The 23835-nt window shown below is 45.6% G+C and overlaps 2 protein-coding genes across 2 annotated transcripts in view; one reads left to right on the top strand and one right to left on the bottom strand.

The window, feature by feature from the left end:
- The window catches only part of caskin1 (CASK interacting protein 1), a 54198-nt gene extending 45881 nt beyond the window's left edge, over positions 1-8317 (top strand). The window contains exons 16-23 of the mRNA XM_068749863.1: positions 905-1006; positions 1117-1255; positions 1929-2072; positions 2165-3327; positions 3443-3748; positions 4296-4881; positions 6783-7287; positions 8221-8317. Of these exons, the coding sequence (XP_068605964.1) occupies positions 905-1006; positions 1117-1255; positions 1929-2072; positions 2165-3327; positions 3443-3748; positions 4296-4881; positions 6783-7287; positions 8221-8317 (3042 nt within the window). The remainder of the gene's footprint in view (positions 1-904; positions 1007-1116; positions 1256-1928; positions 2073-2164; positions 3328-3442; positions 3749-4295; positions 4882-6782; positions 7288-8220) is intronic.
- Positions 8318-13167: 4850 nt separating this feature from the next.
- traf7 (TNF receptor-associated factor 7) lies at positions 13168-23797 on the bottom strand. The gene is made up of 21 exons (XM_068749568.1): positions 23684-23797; positions 23507-23564; positions 23326-23417; positions 23023-23076; positions 22819-22911; positions 21832-21865; positions 21466-21688; positions 21254-21388; positions 21053-21148; positions 20818-20939; positions 20488-20561; positions 20359-20407; positions 19725-19852; positions 19342-19424; positions 19217-19256; positions 19009-19125; positions 18155-18277; positions 16757-16876; positions 16531-16662; positions 15639-15758; positions 13168-15496 (listed from the first exon to the last, which is right to left on the bottom strand). The coding sequence occupies exons 1-21, from the start codon at positions 23795-23797 to the stop codon at positions 15482-15484; spliced, it is 2022 nt and encodes a 673-aa protein (XP_068605669.1). The 3' UTR covers positions 13168-15481.
- Positions 23798-23835: the final 38 nt, after the last annotated feature.

Here is a 23835-nt window from a genome sequence, read left to right as displayed (position 1 = left end):
AGCTTCAACTAACATCTGATATCTCCTCTCCAGTACCCTGGAGTAGACTTTCCCAGGGAGGCTGAGCAATGTGATCCCTTAAAGTTGGAACACTTAAAAAGGGGGACTCAGTCTGGCACTCCACAGGCACCATACCCGTCATGTTGCAGAAACGTGTCAGCCATGACATTACTAAAACATCCAGAGCCTTGGGATACTTGGGGCGGATCGCATCCACACCTGGAGCCGTGCCACAACAGAGCTCTTTAATCAGCCACAGCGACTTCAGGCCCAGTGACGAGTGGACCAACCTCCAAGTCCTCTGGCTGTGTTTTGTCTCTGGAATTCACCAGTGGGATTAAGGAGATCCTCAAAGTATTCCTTCCATCGCCTGACTACACCCTCAATTGAGACCAGCAGGCTCCCATCTGTCCCATAAACAGTCACTTAGGTTCCATTAGTCCTCTCTCCATCACTTAGATTCTAAACCTTAACTCAAACAGTGTGCAATTCAATTTAATTTTAATTACATTTTATTTATATAGCACCAGATCACAACTGAAAGCTATCTCAAGGCTTTACAGGATTTGCATGGAAAGAAAGAAACCAACTTGACCCACAAGAGCAAGCACTTTGGCAACGGAGGAAAGGAAAAATGTACCTTTAACAGGCAGAAACCTTGGACAGAATCTAAGCCAAGGTATATGGTGGACATTTTTCAGACATTTTTGCTTTATTCCTGTTGACTGGCAGACTCTCATCAGCTCAAAGGCAACTTTTTGTCTTGCTAGTTGTGAATTTGTATGAAGGTGTGAGTGGAACTGCTGGAGTATTTTTAAGTGTCTCCGTGATGCAAAAAGACATATCGCCACTACAGTGTCTTACTGATGTGTGTTTTCTTGTGTGTGTGTGTGTGTGTGTGAAGGATCTGACCGCCATTGGAATAACTAAACCAGGTCACAGAAAGAAGATGACAGCAGAGATGAACAAGATAAGTGTCACTGAGTGGCTGTCTGAGCAGAAACCCGTGAGTAAAATTCAACACCATACCAACAACCAGGGCCAATTAGATGCTAAAGAGGCTATCTGCGTCATTTTTGGCTAGTATGGTGAACAGTGTTTCTGGTGTTCCTGTAGGCCAATCTGGGTGAGTGGCTGTCTGCTATTGGTCTAAGCCAGTACCATCAGGTCTTAGTGCAGAATGGCTACGAGAATATTGAGTTCATTACTGATATCACGTGGGAGGACCTGCAGGAAATAGGCATCATCAAACTGGGTAAGTCTCCAGATAGACTTTGCATTGTTGCATTCATCCATGTAATAATAATAACTAGTATCCCTTGTCTTATGGCGTCATCCAGATTCAGCTTTGTATGCTACATTTTTGCTCGTTTACTGTAGACATGTTGCTTATGAAGCCTTGAAACTGATTAGATGTAATAAAAGTTAACAGGTGAGTAAAACAGATTTATTTTATTTATTTATTTCCCCTCAACAATTTGTTAATTTGAAAGGTGAAAACCTTGTTGACTTTATTCCATTTATCTGTTATTAGCTAATTAAAGCCTTTTGTGATATTTCAATCTATTTAATCATGCTAATTTCCCATTCCCCCTTTGACCTTTAAAAAGACAAAAATATGTAGATAATAATAAGAGAACTTAAGTACTGATGTGTATGGAGTGGAGAGTAAAGTGTTAACAATTCATTAAAAATGTGGTCAAATAGAACACTGTTTACAGTCATTAAAAGTAAAATGACCAAGGTTTATGTAGACAGCAGCAAGTCATATTTAATGCTTTTTAATGCCCAAATACTGTATTTATTTGCCATAAACTGAAAACACGTGTGCATATTTCTTAAGATTCACAAACATTCTCTCAGAGGATTGAGGTAAAATGTATATGAATATGAATATATGACCATGAATTCCCTCTGTCAACAATTAGGCCACCAGAAGAAGCTGATGCTAGCGGTGAAGCGACTGGCTGAAATGCATTGCAGTGCGGAGGGGCGGGGCTCCCTCAGAAAAAAGCCCCCACCAATCACACAGCAGCAGGAAGTCATGTCAATGGACAGCCCACCCCCAGACGGTAAGCTAATGTATTTATTTTTATTTGTGTGACAGTACAGCCGTGTCCTGTTAAGATTAATTGTCATTTTAAAGGTTGTCTTCTCCCTGCAGACGTCACGTCGCCAAAGATGAGCACCTTCCAGGACAGTGAGTTGAGCACCGAGCTGCAGAGTGCCATGATTCAGCCAGGGCAAGAGGTCAGCAAAGCTCAACGAGCTCGCAGCCTAAATAAAGACCGTGATGAGGTGATAACACCAGAAGGAGGAGGAGGAGGAGGAGGTGGAGCTGGGCCACCAAAGAAGGAGGCACGGACTATGAGGCAGCAGAGCAGCCAGGGCTCTCACAGGAGCAGCGTCTCCTCTCAAGGCAAACATCGTCACTCTCACTCCCATTCCCAGCCTGCACCTCCCTATACACCCCCCCACACTCCCGCCAAAACTAGAACCTCATCTTCCTCCTCCGCCTCCTCCGCCCAGAGCACAGCTTCCCCACAGGCAAAACGTAAGCCACCCCCGCAGTTCGTACAGGGGGAGAGACCTCAGTCGCCACGGTCCCACCCCCCCCAGTCTCCGACTCACCGTGGCGCTCCATGTACACAGCCACAGCAGCAACCCCAACAGCAGCCGCAACAACAGGCACAGGTTATGGAGGTGAAGGAGAGTCAGCAACAACAGGTGCCGCTCCTCTGTCTCCCACCGGAGGTAGAGCTGCCTGAGGGAGACGGAGCAGAGCCTGCAATTCTCCAGAAGAAACGTGCCCACACCCTCAACAGATACACCGTCTCAGACACTGAGTGTGATGAGAAGGCACGCGGAGGAGGAGGAGGAGGAGAACGTGAGGCAGAGGTAACAGGAAGTCAGAGCTCTGGCAGAAGGGGAGGAGGTAAATACGCCACAGTGACCCACGGCGTTGGCCGGAGCCACTCTGTCCGCAATCAAGACAAGAGCATCAGCCGCAACCAGACACAGTCCTTTGCTCTGCGTCAGAAGAAAAAAGGTCCGCCTCCGCCTCCGCCCAAACGCTCCAGCTCAGCCATCTCCAACTCCAACCTGACAGATGCCAGTAAACAGCAGCACACGCTCGCCACCACCGGGGGGGTGTTGGACGTGCCTTACCACCAACAGCGGCGTGCAAGTGACCTGGGGGTGTCCGTGGAGACAGTGGCTGTGGAGACCAACAGTGTGGGTAATGTGAGGAGCATTGCTGCCATGCTGGAGATGTCATCTATAGGGGGTGGAGCCAAAGCGATGGCTCTGCAAAAGAACTTCCTGCAGGTATTAAGACATCTGTTAAATGTACTACGGTACAAATATACAAATAAAACATACGCATATTTATGTTGTTAACATGTCAAAGCTTGATCAACCAATCAAACGATTTGTTTACTAGGTGGGGAAACAACGTGATGCCATTGGTCTGGATGGGGAGGTGGTGAACCGACGGCGGACCATCAGTGGTCCGGTCACTGAGCTGGTTGCTGCTGCAATGCGTGAACAGCCAACTCCCTCTGCTCTCCTTCCGTCCCCTGTTCAACCTGAAAGCTCTCCTCCCTTAGTAAATTCCTCCCCGACCAACCCTCCGTCCTCCCCCCACCCCAGCTTAGGAGGGAGCGGAAGTTCAGCCGAGAATCTGCCTTTCGCAGAAGAAGGAAGTCTGACCATTCGCCGCCAGGGACGAGGAGAAGGAGAAGGACAGGTAACTATCTATGTACATGTTTGTCTGTCTGTCTATCTATCGATCTATCTATCTATCAATCTATCGGTCTATCTATCTATCTATCTATCTGTCTATCTATCTATCTATCTATCTATCTGTCTGTCTGTCTATCTATCTATCGTTCTATCGGTCTATCTATCTATCTATCTATCTATCGATCTATCTATCTATCGGTCTATCTATATATCTATCTATCTATCGGTCTATCTATCTGTCTATCTGTCTATCTATCTATCTATCTATCTATCTATCGATCTATCTATCTATCTATCGGTCTATCTATATATCTATCTATCTATCGGTCTATCTATCTATCTATCTATCTATCTATCTATCTATCTATTGATCTATCTATCGATCTATGGGTCTATCTATCTATCTATCTATCTATCTATCTATCTGACATGAATACAGTCTTCTTTAAATTCTATTTGTGCTGTTCTTTATATTTCTGTCTATTTATTAATCCTGTTGACTGTTTGTGCAAAAATAACCTCTTGTCATGAATGTATGAATTTTCCGTTAGTGTGCATTTTGTGTTTGTCTGCAGGGTGACGATGGGGGTCCCCAAAGAGATGGTGGCTACATACAAGAGGACATCTCTAGGATTGAAGCATCAGCGACCTTAAAGCGACGGCCCCGCAGCTCCAAGTCCCACCCCAATGGATCAGACTTCACCCTCCAAGAGTCTTCCACTGTTAAACGGCGGCCCAAGAGCCGCGACAAGGAGCCTGACGGCTTTGCAAACCTGGATGCAAGTAATGGAGTGCCTCCTATTGGTACCGGGCAGCCCAACACCATACAGCCAGTACCCTTCCAAAATGGCATGGCTACCGTAAAACGCTGCCCGGTATCTGACGCTGGAGTTACTGAGCAGCCACAACCACAACCCCAACCTCAGTCGCAAGTGAACGCTGCTTCTCGGAGAAACAGTCCGGACCGAGGAGCTCCAATGACAAATGAAGGAGGTCCCGTGAGAAAACCAAAGCCTCCGGTCTCTCCGAAGCCTGTCGTGGCACAGATAAAAAGACAGGGAGGTCCACAGACCCCGACACACCCTGCCACCAACAAGAAAGTCCCCCTACCTGGTCCTGGAACCCCTGGAAGCCCAGGTACTTGTGTTTACCTGTTTACCCTCACTTGCTGTTTCTGTGAGCTATACTAAGCTAACAAGCAATAGTCCTCAGTTCAAGTTACTGCCTGCCAGCTGTCTATGTAGAAATGAGAGTCACAGGATAACGACATTACTCAGACACCCCTATGCTCAGACAATACAGCTGGTGACCGTGCAACACTCTTTATCAATTTGCATTCTCTGCAAATAGTGTCTGTAGCTAAACCCCGGCCAGACATCGATGAAGATGACTGGTTCTCTGAAGCCTTTAATAAAGCTTTAAAATGCAATGTTTGTTACTTTCGTAGTGAACTGATCAAACGGAAACATTCAGCAACACGACAATAACAATAGCAACACGCTGCAGTCAGGAAATTAATAATCTGCTGGCAGTGACTATTGAAAGTTATTTGAACTTTTTAGTTTTTTCCAGCATGTGCTGAAATGTTGATCCCGGCTACATATGGATCAGGATCAGCACTGGACAGCTCCATAGGTAGCCGGCTACCTATGGAGCTGTCCAGTGCTGATCCTGAAAGTGATGTCTTTTTCGCGGCATTGACTCGGGGAATGTTCTTTATCTTTCCCACTTCGGTTGGTTTTTTTGGTTTCTGCATGTCCATGACAAGACAAGGTGGTGGCTTTTTGGTTTTGCTTTGATTTTGTATCGATTATCTTTGTTCCTGCGTGATGATTGCAGCATTTAAATGGAACTTTTCCACATTATTAGATGTGTTAATTTATTCCCATCACAAACTTTGGTTCATACTTATGATTTTTCTCATTTACAGTATGGCTTTATCGCTAACAATGTTTAAGTTACAACCTTTTTAAAAAAATATTTCTTTTACCGTAATTGCTGAACTATTATGCGCACCTGTGAAAAAGCCGCACCCACTGAATTAAAAAAAATATATATTTTGTACTAAAATAAGCCGCACATATTCGTAAGCCGCAAGTGCATTAAGACAAATGATATTTAACGGAACACGGCTCGTAACGATATCCGCAGCAGGTCTCCAAGGTGAACAGCGTCTGGCATGTTAGATCAAGGGAAGTCGGCAAATCAGATCCGTAACTTCGGGATAAGGATTGGCTCTAAGGGCTGGGTCGGTCGGGCTGGGGTGCGAAGCGGGGCTGGGCTCGAGCCGCGGCTGGGGGAGCAGTCGCCCCGTCGCCCTCCCCTCTCCGCCCGTCGGAGGCTGCGCGGCGCGCGCGCGCGCCTGGCGGGGTGTCCCCGTCCCCCTTGCCCCCGTGCCCCTCATCCTCCGTCCGCGGGAGCGTGGTGCGGCAGGGGTGGGGACGCCCGGGAGGTCGAGGGGGTGGGTTCCTTCCCCGCTACGCGGCGCGTCCGACGCCGCGTAGCGGATGGCGGACAGGCGGCGGGGACCGGGTACGGCGGTCCGGCGGCGGCGACTCTGGACGCGCGCCGGGCCCTTCTCGCAGATCTCCCCAGCTACGCGCAAGCGGGGCTTTCCCTCCGGGCGGGCGGGCGTTAATTTTGTAACGAAAATAAATAGGCTTTAACGAAACACGGCTCGTAACGAAAGTGGGAAAATATACGTAAATTTGCCGCGTCGTTGCATAAACCGCAAGGTTCAAAATATTGGAAAAAAGTAGCGGCTTGTACACCGAGAATTACGGTACATTTTACATTTGGCCTTTGGAGGGCAAAGATAATGCTCATGTGGTCCTTGGAGAAAATGAGTTTGACACCCCTGCTCTACTGTGTCTATTTTGCTGTTTTAAGTCGAACTGATTGTTGAATTATTGATTTCAAAAAAGAATACAATTCATTTTACAGAAATGTTTCCTGAGTATCTAGACAACAGCTCAGTAGAGCAGGACAGATGATGACTGATCCAGACTTACTCATTTCTTCCCTCCTCATTTCTCTAGTGGAAGGAAAGAAGATGCCTCCACCCGTCTCACCCAAACCCATGCCCCCACCTACAGCCCCCAAGCCATCCAAGCTCATCCACTCCATGACCAGTCCCTCCTCCCTAACCTCAGCCCCCGCTCCAATCAAGCAACACGCTGCTGTATCCCGACAGACCAGCTCACCCCCAACCTTCCCCCTATCCAACATCCCCAGCCCACCAAATGCCAAGCCCCTGAGCCCATCTCCCCAGAGCCCCCACACCCCTCAGACCCCAACTACACCACAGACACCCCAGACTCCTGCCACTCCCAGTCCAACCCCAGCACCCGTCAAGCCCCCTCGCTCTTCCATCGGGGGCGTGTCAGTGGACAGCGGGATGACAGGGGATGGAGTCACAATACTGGGCCCGACAACAACGGACTCCAGTGTGGACTTACTGGTGCATCAGAAACTGGAGGAGACGAGTGCATCGCTGGCTGCGGCTCTACAGGCTGTGGAGGACAAGATACTACGACAGGAGGAGTAAGGAGCCCCCCCCCCCCCCCCCCCCACACACACACACCCCTTCACAGTCTTACACTCACATAAACATGCATGTTCACACACACTCAAAATACATTATTTATCAGCTATTTACAATAATAAAACCAAACAGGTTAGTTCTTCGTAGGGGCTATGACCTCCTGCTAACATGATGAACACATCCTACACCAGATCTGGCAGCATTCCTGAGGAATCTTAGCCCATTCCTCGTGAAGAAATGCCTCCAGTTCTGGAATCTTCCTGTTTTACCTGTTGCAACCACCTTCTTTAAATCCCACCAGAGATTCTCATCAGATTTTATATCAGGCAACTGTGATCACCATGTGGACAGTGTACATTCAATTACAAAGGGAATGCGCAGCTTGGTGGAGGTTTGCTCTTTCCGAGTGATTTTCTAGTTGTACGTTTTTCCAGGAGTGTTAAACATCTTGGAGTCCAGACATGGAGGCTTTACGTAAAGACAGACCTTAACAGAAATAGCTTTGCTTAAATTAGTCTACGTAGGATGATATCCAGGGGGTAACTAAAAGCTAAAATGTTATTGAATGTATAAAAAACTTTAAATCCAGTGTATTGAGCTTTAATTCAATTCAATTCAATTTTATTTCTATAGCGCCCGATCAGAACAGAAAGTTATCTCAAGGCACGTTACAGGTGAAGCATGGACAGACCTGCAGGACATTTAAGATATTCTTATTTGACGGTTGTTGCAAGCAGCTGATAGATCTTCCAGTGACCCCAACATGCCATGAGGGTTGCAGCTGTTGATAGTTTAGCCCAACATCTGGAGCTGCTCCCTTTGTACGTGATGCAGCTGGTCTTTCCACCACCATGTAGGTTTTTCAACATAGATCTGAAGTTTTCCCCTTCAGCTGGTTTAGCGCTGAGTTTCTGTGTTTGCTCTTCATTTAGCTCTGTGGCCGAGCAGAAGACGACGGTTAGCATCCTTGATGACATCGGCAGCATGTTCGATGACCTGGCCGACCAGCTGGACGCCATGTTGGAGTAACCATAGAAACCATTCAGCGCGTCTTCAACACCAACACTGCAGCAGGAGTGACTCAGAAGGCACATTGGGCGATATACCTCTCTCTCTCTCCTCTTTATCGTCTGTAAAACTCATCCCACTCTTCCTGTTGTCCACGTTTTTCCACTCTTTTCTCCTCCTCTCCTCTGCTGGTGATGATGAAAATGACAATGGAGCAGTGCCACAGGCGTGGACAAGTGAGAGCTGAAGAGTGACGAATGGGCCGATGCTAAAAGAGGAAGGGCTTTAAAAAAAAGGACCACAGCAAAGCGGCAGAGGGAACGAACAAACATGAAGATGGAGACTGCAGTCAAAGTGGGTCTTTTTCAGAACTCCTCATGAAATCCTGAAGCTATCAAACAAAAAAACTAAACTATTACAGATTGAAAAACCAACTGTGTAATGAATCATAGTATGGTATGTGTACATTCTACGCATGGAGAGTTTATATCTACTGAAAAAACCTGCATTAGCACAGTAATATATAATATACTGATAAATATGAATCTCTAGCTCTTTGGTTTGATGTCTTGGTTCTGTGTGGAATGGTGACCTCTGGTGTTGTGACAATGTAAATGACTTGGTGGAAAGATTTCTATCCGTGACCAAAACAAGAATATTTATCTCCTGAGGTGTGTGAACGTGAGCTCGCAGATCGACGCAACATCAGGAGCATATTCAGTTTCCTGATCCGGCTGCATCATACATGCATCCCCATAATCACCCGACACATACATACGCACACACTCACGCAGAAGAAGCACAATGACTCATGCAACCAGCTTGCACATGCACGCACGCACGCACACACATACACACAGGAGCCTGCACAAGATTACTTCAAATGGGGGGTGGGGGGTGGGGGTGTAGTCAGGTGGTCTGAACGCAGAATGAATTGAATTATTGAGACAAGACAGATGTGAGTTTGCAGGTTTGCCACACGCCTTCAGAAAACGGAATAACCTTTATCGACATTGAGCATCTGCAGATGATCTCGTAAAAAATATTTTGCTTCCCTCAGATATAAGTTTCCTTATAATGCATCTCCAAAGATCTTTAATCCAGTGTTACAGGTTACCTATGCGGTTACACATCAGCCTGAATCGTGATTTCTGTTCACAGAGGTTCACTTGCCAACTTCCAAAATCTTCTAATTACATTTCTATTATTCTATTCTGTTTACTGATATTGCCATTCTGCACCCTGGCTTAGGATGTCTCATGAAAAGTTGAGTTCGACCGGCGGCCGGCTGTGCAGCATGGTGTGGGTTATTCTCCTGTTAGAGCCTGTCTGCACCCTGCCTTGAGTGAATGAATGTAAGCGACAGTGAAAGCACTGAATTTTCTATGGACATGAATGAAATTGCTATTAAATGTTAACATAACTTAATATCTGCCCTGATACTTTAAGACATGTTCATGTGTGGGATCCCTGAATTTATTTCACGGGGAAATAAAACTTTAAATTAGGGCTGAAAATCTTCCTGACATCTAATCTGTCTGTTGTCTCATGTCTCCCAAACACACACCCTATGTTGCCATGACAATCTATATCATCACCCTCACCATCCTCGTCTGCATCACCGTGTTTACTACATGGTGTGTTGCCATGACAGCGCATCAGAAAATGGTGCTAATGGTATCTGTGAAGCTGTTGGGTTTCTTGCAGGGAAGCATTTAAAGGGGCATGTCATTATTTCTTTTTTGCACCTACACTTCCCATAATGCAGTTCAACAGTGTCTTACATTTGAGGCGCTGTACTTGGATACACTCCATGAACCAGAGTTTGTAACAAAGGCTTTTAAAGCCTTCCATTTAATAATCCCTGGTGACATCATTGAAGCAGCATCAGGCCCACACAATACTTTAGTCTTGTAATCAGGACTAATATGTGTGAAATTGGTGCAGTGCCCCTTTAAGGTCCTCAAACCCACCAGCGTCACGTTCCATTTGCGCCCCAGCCCATTCAGAGATCTAGGTGTCACGCAGCAGCCACACTCCTTATGTGAATGAATAAGAATACAGAGAATAGTTGTGGTATTTAAATTATGATCACATTGAGATTATATATATATGGATATTTGCAAGAAGTGTATTTATGATGTGTGTGTGTTATCCTGAAGACTATTTTTAAACAGATCTGATCTGAGTGTTGAACCTGTTTGCTTCTCCATGCTTTAGTGGTCCGAGCTGGTAAATCAATGTAGGGCATCTGTTAACCGTTAAAGCTGTTCATTTTAGTATTATTTTAAATGCATTGTTTGTCTTTTATTTGAAACATGTGCCTTGCTTTGTGATTCTGGGATGACTACAATACAGTAGATGGGTATGCACAATATATATATATATATATATCTCCATGTATCTTTTGTTTTTCCATTCATAAAGAGAATACTGCCCACCTCCACCACTGAGATGTGATGATCATAATATCAAATCATCAGACCTAAAGGAAACCCGGGTAAAAGTTGTGTTAACATAAACACACACAGTCTCATTAAAACCCACCTTATTCCAATAGGACAGCTTCACACGATGCTTCCACATGCTAGTTCATTTAAAGAGTAAAAATGAGAAGAAAAATATCAATTTGTATTCCATCTATATGTACAAATCTGTGCTCGCTCGCGTGTTCATCCAGCAGTTACCGGACGTGTGATGAAAGCTTACGTTTGGTTTTTAGGTCTGCACTCAACATTTTACATGAGAACGATTTCAGGTCATGTTCGGTCACGACCGAACCCTGCTTTTAGCAGTCAGGCATTTTCAGCGACAAGAACAGCCACAGGTTGATGACGCTACGATGCCTGGTGCTGGTTCTGCTGCAGTAACAGGACTACATGTTCCAGGAGTCCATCCACAGTGACCGGAACAAACATTTGTCAACTCTCAATTACCTTTTGCTTATTGAACACAGGCTGGACTGAATGTGTAGCAATCGCTGCATCAAATGAAATACCACCAACCATGAAGTTTTTAGAGAAGTGAACTAAAATCAAGTTTGCTGTTGAACGCAGCCCTGATGCCTGTCGAGATGAGAATCAGCTTCCCAAGTGTTGAGGTTTTTTTATGCAAAGCAGAAGTTCTTTAATCTACTCGTGTGTGAATGAATGGTAACACAACCTGCAGCAGGGGTTAACGTCAGTGTTAGCTCTCTGGACAACGCCGTGACCTCCTGCCCTCCCAGCTGCAGCTCCCCGTCAGCAAGGCCCGTTGTGTTGAAGATGTATTTGTTTTAGCGCTTCTCCTCCTTACTTGGGTCTCATTTTGATAATATTGTAGACATTAATTCAAAGTGTGTTTGGGCTAGCAAGGTAAAATATCACAGATAGTGATAAAAAATAAAAACACACAGAGAGCGATGTTATGAAGAAAAAAAGTTTCGATTTTCTTAAAAGATGAAGACACCATCTGTTTGACTTGATTTCCTGTCTGTGTTCATCAGACTGCTGTCTCCTCTGCTCTGCACTGACTGTATTTGAATGCTTGAGGGAAGCTGTGTGTTACATGCTGCTCTGCTTGTAGACTGGAGTGTGTGTGTGCGTGTGCGTGTGTGTGTGTGTGTGCTCGCAGTGACTGCATCTATGGCAATCTGCTCATAAATAAATGTTCTACACAAACTACTCCGCCCAGCCTCTACAGTCTACTCTCATCGAGTTGTGTATTGTGAAGGTCATCCTCCAGGGGGCAGCACCGTATGGCCAATCAGAGCTTCATGTACTACATGTATTATAAACCCAATCTGGGTCATTCCTTCAAAAGTCCCTTAGAATTTAAAACACTCGACTCCAGGTGGATTCAGGGATGAGATGAGAACTTTAGAACATAGCAGTATCCAGTTTGTCATCTTACTTCGCAAGAAAGCTCATTTTAAGTTTTGTTTAGCTTTTTATTACCCTCGCCGAAGGGGAGGCAACGGTATTGCAATTGGGTCCGTCTGTTTGTTTGTCTGTCCACGCGCATAACTCAAAAACTAGTAACCCAATGGACTTAAAATTTTTACACAAGCAAGGTTCTGTCCCCGAGAATGCCGTTGATCCGGATCTGGATCCAGATTCTAGATTTCTTTTTACATCTGGAATTGTGCCTGTGCTGTAACATGGGCGTGTCACTTCAAGAGGGAGGGACACGAATGGCATGATGGGAAAAATAGTCCAGAAGGTGTGTTGTAGCACGCAGGAGACAAAAATATTACTTGACGTTACTGAACCGAGGACTGTAATTAAAAGTCTCCAAACGAAGATGAACGTGAGTCCAGTCCATTTCATTTCAGGGGTGCAACATAAAAGTTGTATCTTTTCCCGTTCCGGAGCAGCAAGCTAGAGCAGGTTTGGCCCCTCTGATCCGGAAGCCCTGTTTACTGTCTCACAAGATCCAATAGTCTTTTGGAGGCGAGGGTCTGCAATCTCTGTCTTTCGAGTTAAATTGGTATTAAAGAGAATAAAGTGATACTATTTTTTATAAAAAATTGTAGAAGCAGTGCTATCATTCTGAAACTATAATCGGAATAAAGCTCTAACACTACTACTACTCCATTTTAACGGGCCGTAACGAGCTCCACAGGTAGTCGGCTACATATGGAGCTCAGGATCAGCACTGGACAGCTCCATATGTAGCCGGCTACATATGGAGCTGTCCAGTGCTGATCCTGAAAGTGACGTCTTTTCCGCGGCATTGACTCGGGGAATGTTCTTTATCTTCCCCACTTTGGTTGTTTTTTTTGGTTTGCGCATGTCCATGACAAGACAAGGTGGTGGCTTTTTGGTTTTGTATCAATTATCTTTGTTCCTGCGTGATGATTGCATTTAAAATAAACAGAGAAGAAGTTCTCAACGTGTACAACAGCTTTATTGATCAGTGATCAAGTCAGGCATACATGTTTATAAGTATTAAAGAAAACATTGAGACTGCCGATGAGTGAAGACTGTTCTCCCCAAGGCTACTGTAATAATTCAACAGACTGGCTTCTCGATTGATCTCAAGGCAGTTTATTTCCCATACGCACAGCATCGCAGCTCGGTGTGGTAAGCTTCAGAGACAAAAAACGAAAATAAGAAGTGACAGAAAGGAAATGAAACAACCGTTACTGTGTCAATAACTCCATCACGATAGCAATGCAACCGAACAAGCATCACATTCAGCGAAACACACTTCAGTGATCCAACACGTGTCTTTTCAGGGAAACGATTAAAGTCAACCCAGCGCAACATGTGAATGACAAACAAAGACACAAATATGGGTCCGCAATCATCACTACCAACGTATAAAATATGTGTCTATGAAAGTAACAACTCACAAATATATGGTGCCTCTACCAGTCATTCACCCCGATGTTTATATTGTATAAAGTCACGCCTGTTGCTGGATCCAAAATGGCGTCCTCCTACTGAATCACATGGCCCTCCCCTTGAAGCCTGTGCTGCATCAGGCTAACGTCCTACGAATCTGATTGGTCTAAGGGAACATTATTGGCCCCGGCCACGCCCAGGAAGGTGTCTGGGATCAAATTGGTTCAATCCAAAGGACATAAAGGCCAACAGGAAATGGTTTGCTACCCGTCACAAAATTGCAGAAACAAAATGACAGCAGCCTCCCAGGCAAGTTCAGTCAGCTTTTATATTCTCAACCCAATATGGGTCCTGGAACATTGGAGGGCAGACCTTTAAACAATCAGTGTTAATCTGTAATGTTCACTCTGAAGATAGAGATCAGACGGGGGAGGGGGGGGAGACACCGGGAGAGTGGAGGACGACTCGCATCACATTCATCCACACCTATGGCACTCATGGAGACGTAACAACAGACAACACAAACTGTCTCCCCGCAAACCCCTCTCTGTTACAGACGTGTGAGTCGTTCTCTTGGGCACATCTGTTATTTTTGGCATTTCTACAACCGGTGAGTGACTGAATACAGCTCTAACATGGCACTGAAATCAAATCTGAATGTCTGACAGTCTTCACTCATGAGAAGGTGTTTATAAAAGCTGATTGCAGCTGGGTGACAGCTAGCAAGCAGGGAGGTGTTACTTCAGCGCACCTTCGGTTCTTCACTGGAACCAGAACAATATTTAGTTCCTTCCGTCGTCGTCGGTATCGCCGCTGGTCTGAGATCAGCAGACCTTGGTTTTGAGTTAGGCCATTCACAGAAACGTGAGGGCGTCCTTCCTTTCATCGTCACCCAGTCGGGCTCTGGTTGCTGTCACAGCTGTAGCTTAAGGCTCCAGACTGGTGTGTTAATATACCGGCTGTTTAAGCGATGAAGAGCTGCACGCGACATCTTCATCAGCGCTGAATGCACACTGGTTAAACAGCTGCGACTGCAGTAAGTCATAAAACACTTCCACGCTTCTTCTGGATTTGTGTACTCAAATCCCAATTAGCTCATAGAAGAGCTGATTGGGAGCTTTTAGAATTTAAGGCTTTTTTTTTTTTTTGTTCCATTGCAGGTAAATCACATTTGTCCCTAAACAAACTGCACCGACCACCAACCTGTCCACATATCGTAGGTTGCTGGAACAAAGATGGCGTGAAGTCGCAGAGACAACGACGTTTTCCGCCGTCCGTCTGCAGACGGTCCACGACCAAGTGTCGTTTGGACGGTTCCGGCAGTCCAGACTCTCTAAAACCAAAATAGATTTCTGTATATATTAAAAGCAATGACTAATATGCATGATTTATGTATGTAATATGAGAGTGTAGCATCTTACAGTACGCATCAATGTCATGAGACTGAGGAGGTCCAACGATTTCTAAATGAATTTAACTCTAAATCAGAGTTTAGTTGTACTGTCGTTCATGACGAGCTGCAACATTGGCAGCTCTACAGTCGCAGTCCTGTGGTTGGTCAGCTTCTCTTCTACCCGAGGAGCCGACCAGTTTGATGGACTCATTATCTGTAGGTCTTGGTTCAGTTCTTTGGACCACACTCGATAGTTTTCAGGCTGTGAAAGCTACCGAAGGTCTAGCCTGAGGCCCGCGGGGGCCTATAACTAGATATAGATATCTATAGATATATAGCTTGTTATTATAGGTCTGTGCGGGTTAAGTCATAAAGAAACGGGGCCGGAGGAGGAAGTCAGGCGAGTAGTTTCCACTTCATGGCATCGTGCGACCCAGCCTGGACACCCGCAGAGAGGCTGCTCTCTTAGCATGTCCACACCTGACAGAAAGACAGAGACGGTACTTCAGGAGTTTTATATTATTCTAGTCGTGCCGTGTGACGTTGTGTTAGTTAAAGGCTGCTGGATGGATTAGCGCTCAGCGATGTGAACTCACAGCACATTCAGAATCATCAGTCGTACCTTGACGGTGCTGTCGACAGCCCCGGAGAAAAGCCGCCCTCTGGAGACGGCGAGAGCCGTTACACTGCCCTGGTGTCTCAGCAGGGTCTGTGTACAGATCATGTTGTCCATGCTCCACACCTAGGCAACGCAACACACACACACAACTTGACATCCTTTGCTTTACTGACCAGAACTGATTTCATGTTTCGGGTACAGTGGAACCTCGGTTTTCGAACACGATTCATTACGTAGTACTGTACCAGGTAAATATCCATTTACATGCCCACAGTTAACATGCAACTCTGTGTATCTAAAGAACAAATAACACATAAAGGTGTAACTAGTACGAGAAACAAAACCATCATTAAAGTACATTTAACCCAATTCTCTATCATTTACATTCCTTTGTGGCTGTGTGTGATGACATGTGGAGGGAGGGAAGGGTTATTCCTTTGAAAGGGAATCCCCCTCCAGAAAATGACTGGGTAACTGTCCTTCTGGGTTTTATACTTCTCTTTAGCTCAGCTTTTTTAAGAAAAGTCGACGCAGCAAGATCTGAGACACAAACGCCATTTTCATCTTCTGTGATCATTTCCTTCTTCAGTTCAACAGTTGTTCTCACTACTTTCCCCTTTTGGATCCCCTCATGGATCCATGACAAAGAGCTAAATAGAACAAAGCAAAAAAACAGGCATACAAAGAGAAAAACGTGCACAGTCTTTCTTTCTAGACTCCGCCTTCGTCCCGGTGTCTTGGGTTCGCCTCGACTCCACTCGTGTGTTCGAAGTCCGAAAATGTGTCCGACTTCAGAGGCAGTTTAAACTCCACTTTTTGTTCGACTACCGAGCCGTTTGAGAACTGAGGTTCCACCGTACTTTAAATTCAGACAGTATTGTCCGGCGGTTCTCACCCTGAGGGAGCGGTCATAGGAGGCACTGAATACTTTGGTCTGATCCGGGGTGGAGATGACAGCGAGGGCGTAAACCGTCCCCACATGACCCGTCAGGGTCCGGACCTGCTCCTTAGACTCGATATCCCACACCTGGAGACAAGACGACACTTTCACCGTTTGTGTCACGGGAAGGGGGGGGGGGGGGGGGGGATGCTTTCTGGTATTGTGTGGACATCTCTCTTACATGAATGAGGTTTTCATAAGTGCCACAGACGATGTGATGGTTGGTGACGGCGATGGAGTAGACGCTGCCCCCGCTGGTCTGCAGGACATGAACACACTCCAGAGAACGGATGTCCCAAATCTGATAGATGGAGAGAGAGAGATCATTTATACCGGTATATGAAAATGAACGCCCAACCCTAATTGAAATGAATACGAATGCATTCATCACGTTATATTCTGAATTAAAAACTCATAAATGACATGCAAAGATGGAGCTTTGAACTTCATCACAAGGCTTCTTCCTCGCTCTCTGCTCAATCCTTTGTGTCTCTGTTCTTCACACAAAGGCTAAAAGACCAACAAATAAGCCTTGATGTTTAGATTAATTGCAAAAGAAACGATTAAATAATGGCAATGTTTTTCAACATGCAGTCCACCGCTAGCCAGTTTGCAAGAACAATTAATGAAACATAAAAAACAGGAGTCACTAAAAGAAGACATTTTGTGTTTTAGAGGAGAAATTACTGAAAGAGTTTCACGTCTTTCAGAATTTCCTTTGAGTCAGTTGTTTCGTTGCCAACGTGTTCAAAGGGATGTTTTTCCTCTGAACATTTGTCACAGCAAAGCATCTTCTGAATGCTTTCTGCAGCTAAGTGCTGCTAGAGGAGGAGCCAAGTCTGCTCCATCCCTCCTTTTATCCCTCATTCCCAAAAACCAGTCCATCCCTTCATCTCTCAACAGCCTCCCTGAGGTATTCATTAGTGACCGACTGCAGCACAACGGCAAGACAGAGACACAAAGTCCTTTTTATATGTAGTACTAGGGACAGAAACTAATTGCTGACCAGCTTACTTACTTACTCACACACACACACACACACACACACACACACACACACACACACACACACACACACTAGGTCAAGTACTTAAACATATATATCAGTCGTGTGCTGATATTTCCCACAAACCACTTGGAGATTTATTTTTGGTCGCTCTGGCAACTTGAACTCATTTCTAACTCCAAATTTAATGCCAGGAGCCACGCGAATCCCACTCAAAGCCGTCACCGGCACAGAACTCTGTAGCTCCTGCCAAACAATGTGTTCAAATCTTCATCCTGCTGCACCTCATGAACAATCAACGGCATCAGAGTACACATCAAAACACAACAGCTACATATTCATTACAGCCCATTCATTTAAACGACGTGTTTGCCAAATCCATGCTACAGGAGACAGGTCTGTGCTCGAGGCAGTCGGAAGGTTCTCCCCGATTACCTGCTCGTGTGATGCGTTCACTGACCCTGGACTTACACCGAGGCTGTTGCCACAACATTCAAACATATCTGACATTTTAAGAGTTGAACTCTTGTTTCTTCTCTTTTACTTGGTCAGCAGTCTCCGTCCTCAGCCTACCTTGATGGTCTGATAAGAGCCACTGTACAGGTGGTTCTGGGAGGCCACCAGCGCTCTAACCCAGTGGTTCAGGCCAGTAAGCTCCTTCTTCAGCTTCAGCTCCGTGCCCACAATGTCCCACACCTGAACACACAAAGACAGCTTTAGAAAGGATGAAAAAAGTGAAGCCAAAGCCATAGAAAGAAAAACTAAGATGTTAACATGTGGTCTTACAAACCACATTTCTCTAACGTGTGTGTATCTGCAACACAAAAACTCTCTGAATGAAGCTGGGCTGTGGGGGGGGGGGGGGGGGGGGGGACACTGTGTGTCAAAGTGTGCACGACGTCACCGAGCTGAAATGGGAGGTGTTGGTGAGACAAGTCCCTGAGAAACACTACAATCACCCCCTTCCCTTCTCTCACTAGCTTGTAACCATGGTAACAAAGACAAGGCCAAAGACATCACTCTGCACTGTGTGCTTCCTCCTCCTCTCCCTGCTGAGCCACATCTTTATACTCCTCTTCATTACACATCCCACAAACGGAGGGCTGTACGACCACAATCATTGAAGCACGTCTAAACGAATCAAGCACCAAACACGGCAGATTTTCCAGCCTTCAGCACATTCAATCCGGGAACGTTGGGAGTTTCAGTCGGGCTATGACGATCACCACAATACTGCAGTCGTGTGACTCCTCCCACTGGGATGAGCTCATACCAAAGACTGTGTGCGTTTCATTTTTTATTTTTGCAGGCAGATGTTGTGTCAGATGAATTCTAAACACAATAATCATTACTTAGTGATCGATGGCTGAAGGCTAAAGCTAACGACACGGCAAACGCCGGATGATGCACCGTGCACATTTGTGTACCTTGATAGCCTTCAGGGAACCGCTGAACAACATGTTGTGGGAGGAGACCAGTGTGCACACAGGGTTGTCATGGGCACGGATCGTATTGACTTTCTGCAGGGTCTGGATGTCCCACACCTACACAAGACGCACAACAGGAAGACGTGAACTCATCTTTTCCACTGAGAATATGCATAAAATTACAACTGTGCAAGTTAACATTACTCACGATGATGGTGCAGTCTGCAGAGCCACTGTACAGCCTGTTTCTGTGGGGGGGGAAGAAGAGATCGCGTTCTGGTGACGGCTGCTCATTCCCAGACTCGCTTTTAATGCACGTGTTAATTTTGTTACCCCTGGATACACAGCGCCAGCACGATGCCGTCATGGCCATCGAGGGTTTTCTGACACTTGTAGGTGGTGCAGGTGTCCCATACCTGAGCAGAAGATGGGAGACGGATGACTCGCTGCTCAAAGACTGAACTATTACATCAATTTGTACAAGTTACCAAATGCATTTGTGCTGGGATGCTTCTTGAGGTGGTACAAAGATGGCCAATAAAGCAGTGTCCTTTACAAATCTATGATTCTAGATTCTCACACATAGGATTGTAGGAGGAATTAACATCATGTTTGTGTCATGAATAGCTGAAATGTGTAGCTACCTGAGACACCACTATAAAATGAAGCCATTTTTTGTTCTCGGTGCTAATGCCGCCTTTCGCTTGTCCCGTTACCTTGATAGTTTTATCCGAGGATCCAGAGAAGAGCAGGTCCCCAGTGGAGTAGACACAGAGACACCAAACTGGACCCTGGTGGCCAACAAACGTCCCCTTACACTTGAAGATCTGCTGAGGGTCATATGCTGCAAACAGAAGCAATCACAGTAAGACAGGATGTGTGCCTCATTTCATAAATCCTAATTCATCAAGTTTTAGCTGATGATTTACTGGCCTAATAAAGAACTCACTGGATACGTTATGACAAGTCAAGTGTTTGGAGCTTGATCTGACACGCCAGGAACAGAATATCGCAGGTTCAGCCGTTTTGACGCGCATATAATCCTACTAGTGTTGTTCTGCATATACTGGGCTTCAGTGTATTCAGTAAAACTAAACTAGAGGAGACAGGAAGCAGAGCTGGAAGCAGGAGGATACGCAGACAGCTGCTGATTACGAAAGGAAGGAAGAGTCCGATGTGGCAGACGGAGAAGATAATGGCCGAAGAATGCAGTCACATTTCAAATCTGCAGAACTTTATTGATTACACAATGCACAACTCAGCCAAGTTTCATGACATGCACGCCTCTGCTGAAGTGAAGAATAATGAAGAAAGAAAGCATTGAAGGAGAGCAGAAAGTTCGAGACTTACAGCCCAGGATCCCCATGTTGAGTCTGGCATTGATGTGGGACAGCTCATCCTGCAGAGATAGGAAACAACTAACGTAAAGCACACCTTCTACAATCCTTCCATCTTTATTTCTAAGGCCCTCCTGCTTACATTCAGCATGGAGGCATCTCTACGAAACTCCATAAGGTCTTCGCTCAGTTTACTCTGGTTCTCATCCAACACATCTGAAAATAACAACAATAACTTTGAGGAAAAGAGGAGGACACACGGTTTCGATGTTGTGATGGAGAATTAAAAAAAAAAAATGCAGTCACTCCAGCAGGAAGCATGAGATCTCAGGCCCTTAGATCCTGAGCACTGCTTCCATAAAGGATAATCTTGTCATAAACATTAACACAGTAGACACTTTGCCTTAACTGCATGCTTCTACGTCTCATTCGGCCTAACAAGCAGGAACATTTGCTGTAATTCTTTCTCTACCAAATTTGAGCTCCAGGTTCTTCTCGAGCTGATCCAACTTCTCAGACAGTTTGCCTAGCATGGAGCGCAGGAAAGCAATGTCTTGGTCCTTCTGGGCCAGAGTGAGCTGCATCTCATGGAACCTGGACAGGGTCAAAAGGGATTTTATGCAGATGTCTTTCAGACATTTTTGAGGTTCAAAAGTTGTTAAACACTTAACCTGACACCAACCAGCGTTAAAAATGCAGGCGCTCACCTGTCATCAGTCTGCTGGAGAAACTCCTTCAAACCCTCAAATTTACACACCTCCAGGTGTGTTTCATACGTGTCCTGGTTACCGATGAAGCTGCAGCTGTCAGGCCGGAGAAGAGAGGAGATGAAGTGCTTTTAATGGAGGAACGATAAAACATTGAATTGAAACGCTAAACTGATTACGCTGCATGTCTTTAGGACTCACCCATATTTGGAGTGTGGACATTTGATGTGCTCACATTCTTTGAGGTGTGCTTCCAGGTTCATGGTGAGCAGAGGGGGGCAGGAGGGGTTGTTTGGGCAACGGACTGGCCTATAGTCACAGCCGGCCTCATGTTCTCTGCAGAGACAGCGCGTTGCAGCATTCATGTGGGAGCAGCGAAAGCATCCCATCACATCCCGTTCTGGAACGCTTACTTGCGGGCAGACAGTTTGATGGTGAACGGACAACCCAGCGGATCCACCTCATACGCGCCGGGCTTCCCTGCCACTGTGGAAGCGGAAGCCGCAGCCGCGCCTGCGCCTCCGGCCATGGCCCTGCAGCCGTATTTGCAGTGAATGAACAGCTCTCCGATTTGCTCAGCCACCGCGATGTTGTTCACTACGACCGTTAGCTTAGCCACGTCCACGGGGCATTTGTCTGAAGAGGACACAGAATCACAAGGTCTAACAGACAACATGTTTAAGAGCAGCTCAAGCGTCTAAAGAGAATATAGCCGTCATTAATGACGATCATGTTTGACAACTAAGCAGGCGACTAATGGCGCAAGCAAATATCCTCACCTGAAGTCAAGGCACATCGTCTACAGAAGGTGTGCTGAGGACGAAACACAAACGTTTATAGCAAACCGTTATGAGTTCAATGTTCTTCTCATTACAAGTTTAAAAGAAACAGAGCAGAAACTAAGCCCTGCCCTTGGATATTGTTGCTATGCCAATCAAGCTCGAGTTACCTCCGTCGAGGTTATGTAATCGCCGGCGTTTGTTTGTCTGTCCGTCCAGGCGTCTGTTAGCAAAATGTTCTGGACGAATCTTGATGACATTTTCAGGAAATGTTTGGAATGCTACCAGGAACAGATGTTCCTCAATATCTCAGCTAATTATTGACCGATATTTACGGAATTTGACACAGTCATGTAGGGTGGGGGCGTCTATCTTACCACCAAATTCTATCTGGATCGAATCAAGAATGAAGTTAGGAACAATGATTACATTTTAACATTGTAAACCCGATTTACAGATTATAAAACAATCTGTTAAAAATACAAATCAACTCTGATTCACTTTTACTTTTCATGGTTGGTGTATAAAAACATCAGGACCAATATAGAACCTTTTGGCAATGATCCAGATCACCCTGGGGACGGTGTGAACCTAATTATGAGGTCAATGAGCTGCTTGGTGGAGGTCTGCGCTCTCAGTGATTTTCCAGTTTACAGCGAGAACAGCAGCTGATTCAACACCCTAAAATTCTTCAGAGGCTTTTGGTGGGATGGATCGCCACTTAAATGTCAGCTGTTATATTATTACTTAATATCATTACAAGTAAAATCAGAATCACGCATCAACACAGCTGAACGGGCTGACCATGCCGAGTTCCAGTTGCTAAACTACAATTAGAAGAATGTCGCTTTGGGAAAGGATTTGATAAACTTGTTGCAACGTTTATCAGAGCATTATCAAACGCAGCCTTACGCGTGGGTAACAGTCATGCAGAGAAGCGATAGTGAGCAGAGCGGACAGAAAGAAGCCGCTGGACAGAGAACTCACCCCACATGTTGTGATGACAGGGTCCTTGAAAACATTACGGCACAACTGGCAGCATAACTTTACTGAAGGCTGCTCAGCAAAAATCTGCGGCTCCTGCACACAAACAAAGTTACATGATCACTGTCTGAGTACTCGTGGTGGTTTCTGTTCTAATGTTAAAACGGGTATACGTCAAGGTATGATGATGAAATGTGGAACTCATACCGTGTCCTCTTCCTCTTCGTGCAAGGAGAACGTGGAGCGCAGAGACATGTTGGACTGAGAGGAAGAACAGAAAGCAAATCAAAGCTTCTTCATCAAACGTCATACTCCAGAAAATGTCACTTCTTCCAGTCAAGAGTAGAGTGGAACCTCGGTTCTCAAACATAATTTCATTCATTCCGGGGCATTTTAAACTCCATTTTTTGTTCGACTACCAAGGTTCCACTATTAAAACCCATCAAATGTATGAGCCTCGTGAATTCATTCCTGTTTCATAGTATAGAAAAGGCCTGTTTATGAGCGTACCATCCCATCTTCGTCGTCTCGGGGAGAGTAGGTGAGCGTGCTGGAGGAGGAGGGGGTTCTTCTGTGCTGCTTGTGAGTGGTGGACCCTTCTGCTGGCAGCAAATATAGGTAAATTCACAAAACAATAACATCCAGATAATGGAGGACTACAGTGACTCAAAGAAAGTCATTAAGGTGTTACCTTTAGTTCCAGCAGCCCCGGGTGCCAAGGTAGGGCCAAATGAGGCCTCCATCTTGCTCTGTTGAGAAGAGAGGAGGGTTCGAGTAACAATCAGGGCGACCATCAGAAACTCTCACAACTATAAAGTGGATATTGCTTTAGAATCTCTGTGTATCAGATCTCATTAGGGTCTCTAACCCCGCTGCTGGGGTCAGCTGGGGGAGTGCAGGGCCCACTGGAGATGGGCGATGCGGTGGCTGCTGCTGCTTCGTCGGGGTATCTGTTGTAGTGATGCAGCTTGGTGCTGCTCATAACCCAAAACACGCAGGAATGCTACAGGAAACGCGAGC

This window comes from Brachionichthys hirsutus, chromosome 16, assembly GCF_040956055.1.
Source record: "Brachionichthys hirsutus isolate HB-005 chromosome 16, CSIRO-AGI_Bhir_v1, whole genome shotgun sequence".
NCBI lineage: Eukaryota > Metazoa > Chordata > Actinopteri > Lophiiformes > Brachionichthyidae > Brachionichthys > Brachionichthys hirsutus.
Note: the sequence above shows the minus strand (reverse complement) of the source record. Positions and strands in the feature narration are given on the sequence as shown.

Coding starts and splice junctions, on each gene's coding strand:
- traf7 (XM_068749568.1), bottom strand. CDS start 23,797: ATGAGCAGCACCAAGCTGCATCACTACAACAGATACCCCGACGAAGCA. Junction 19,853..20,358: donor CAACATGGGGATCCTGGGCT/GTAAGTCTCGAA, acceptor TTCTGTTTGCAG/CATATGACCCTCAGCAGATC. Junction 19,126..19,216: donor CTGCAGACTGCACCATCATC/GTGAGTAATGTT, acceptor CGTCTTGTGTAG/GTGTGGGACATCCAGACCCT.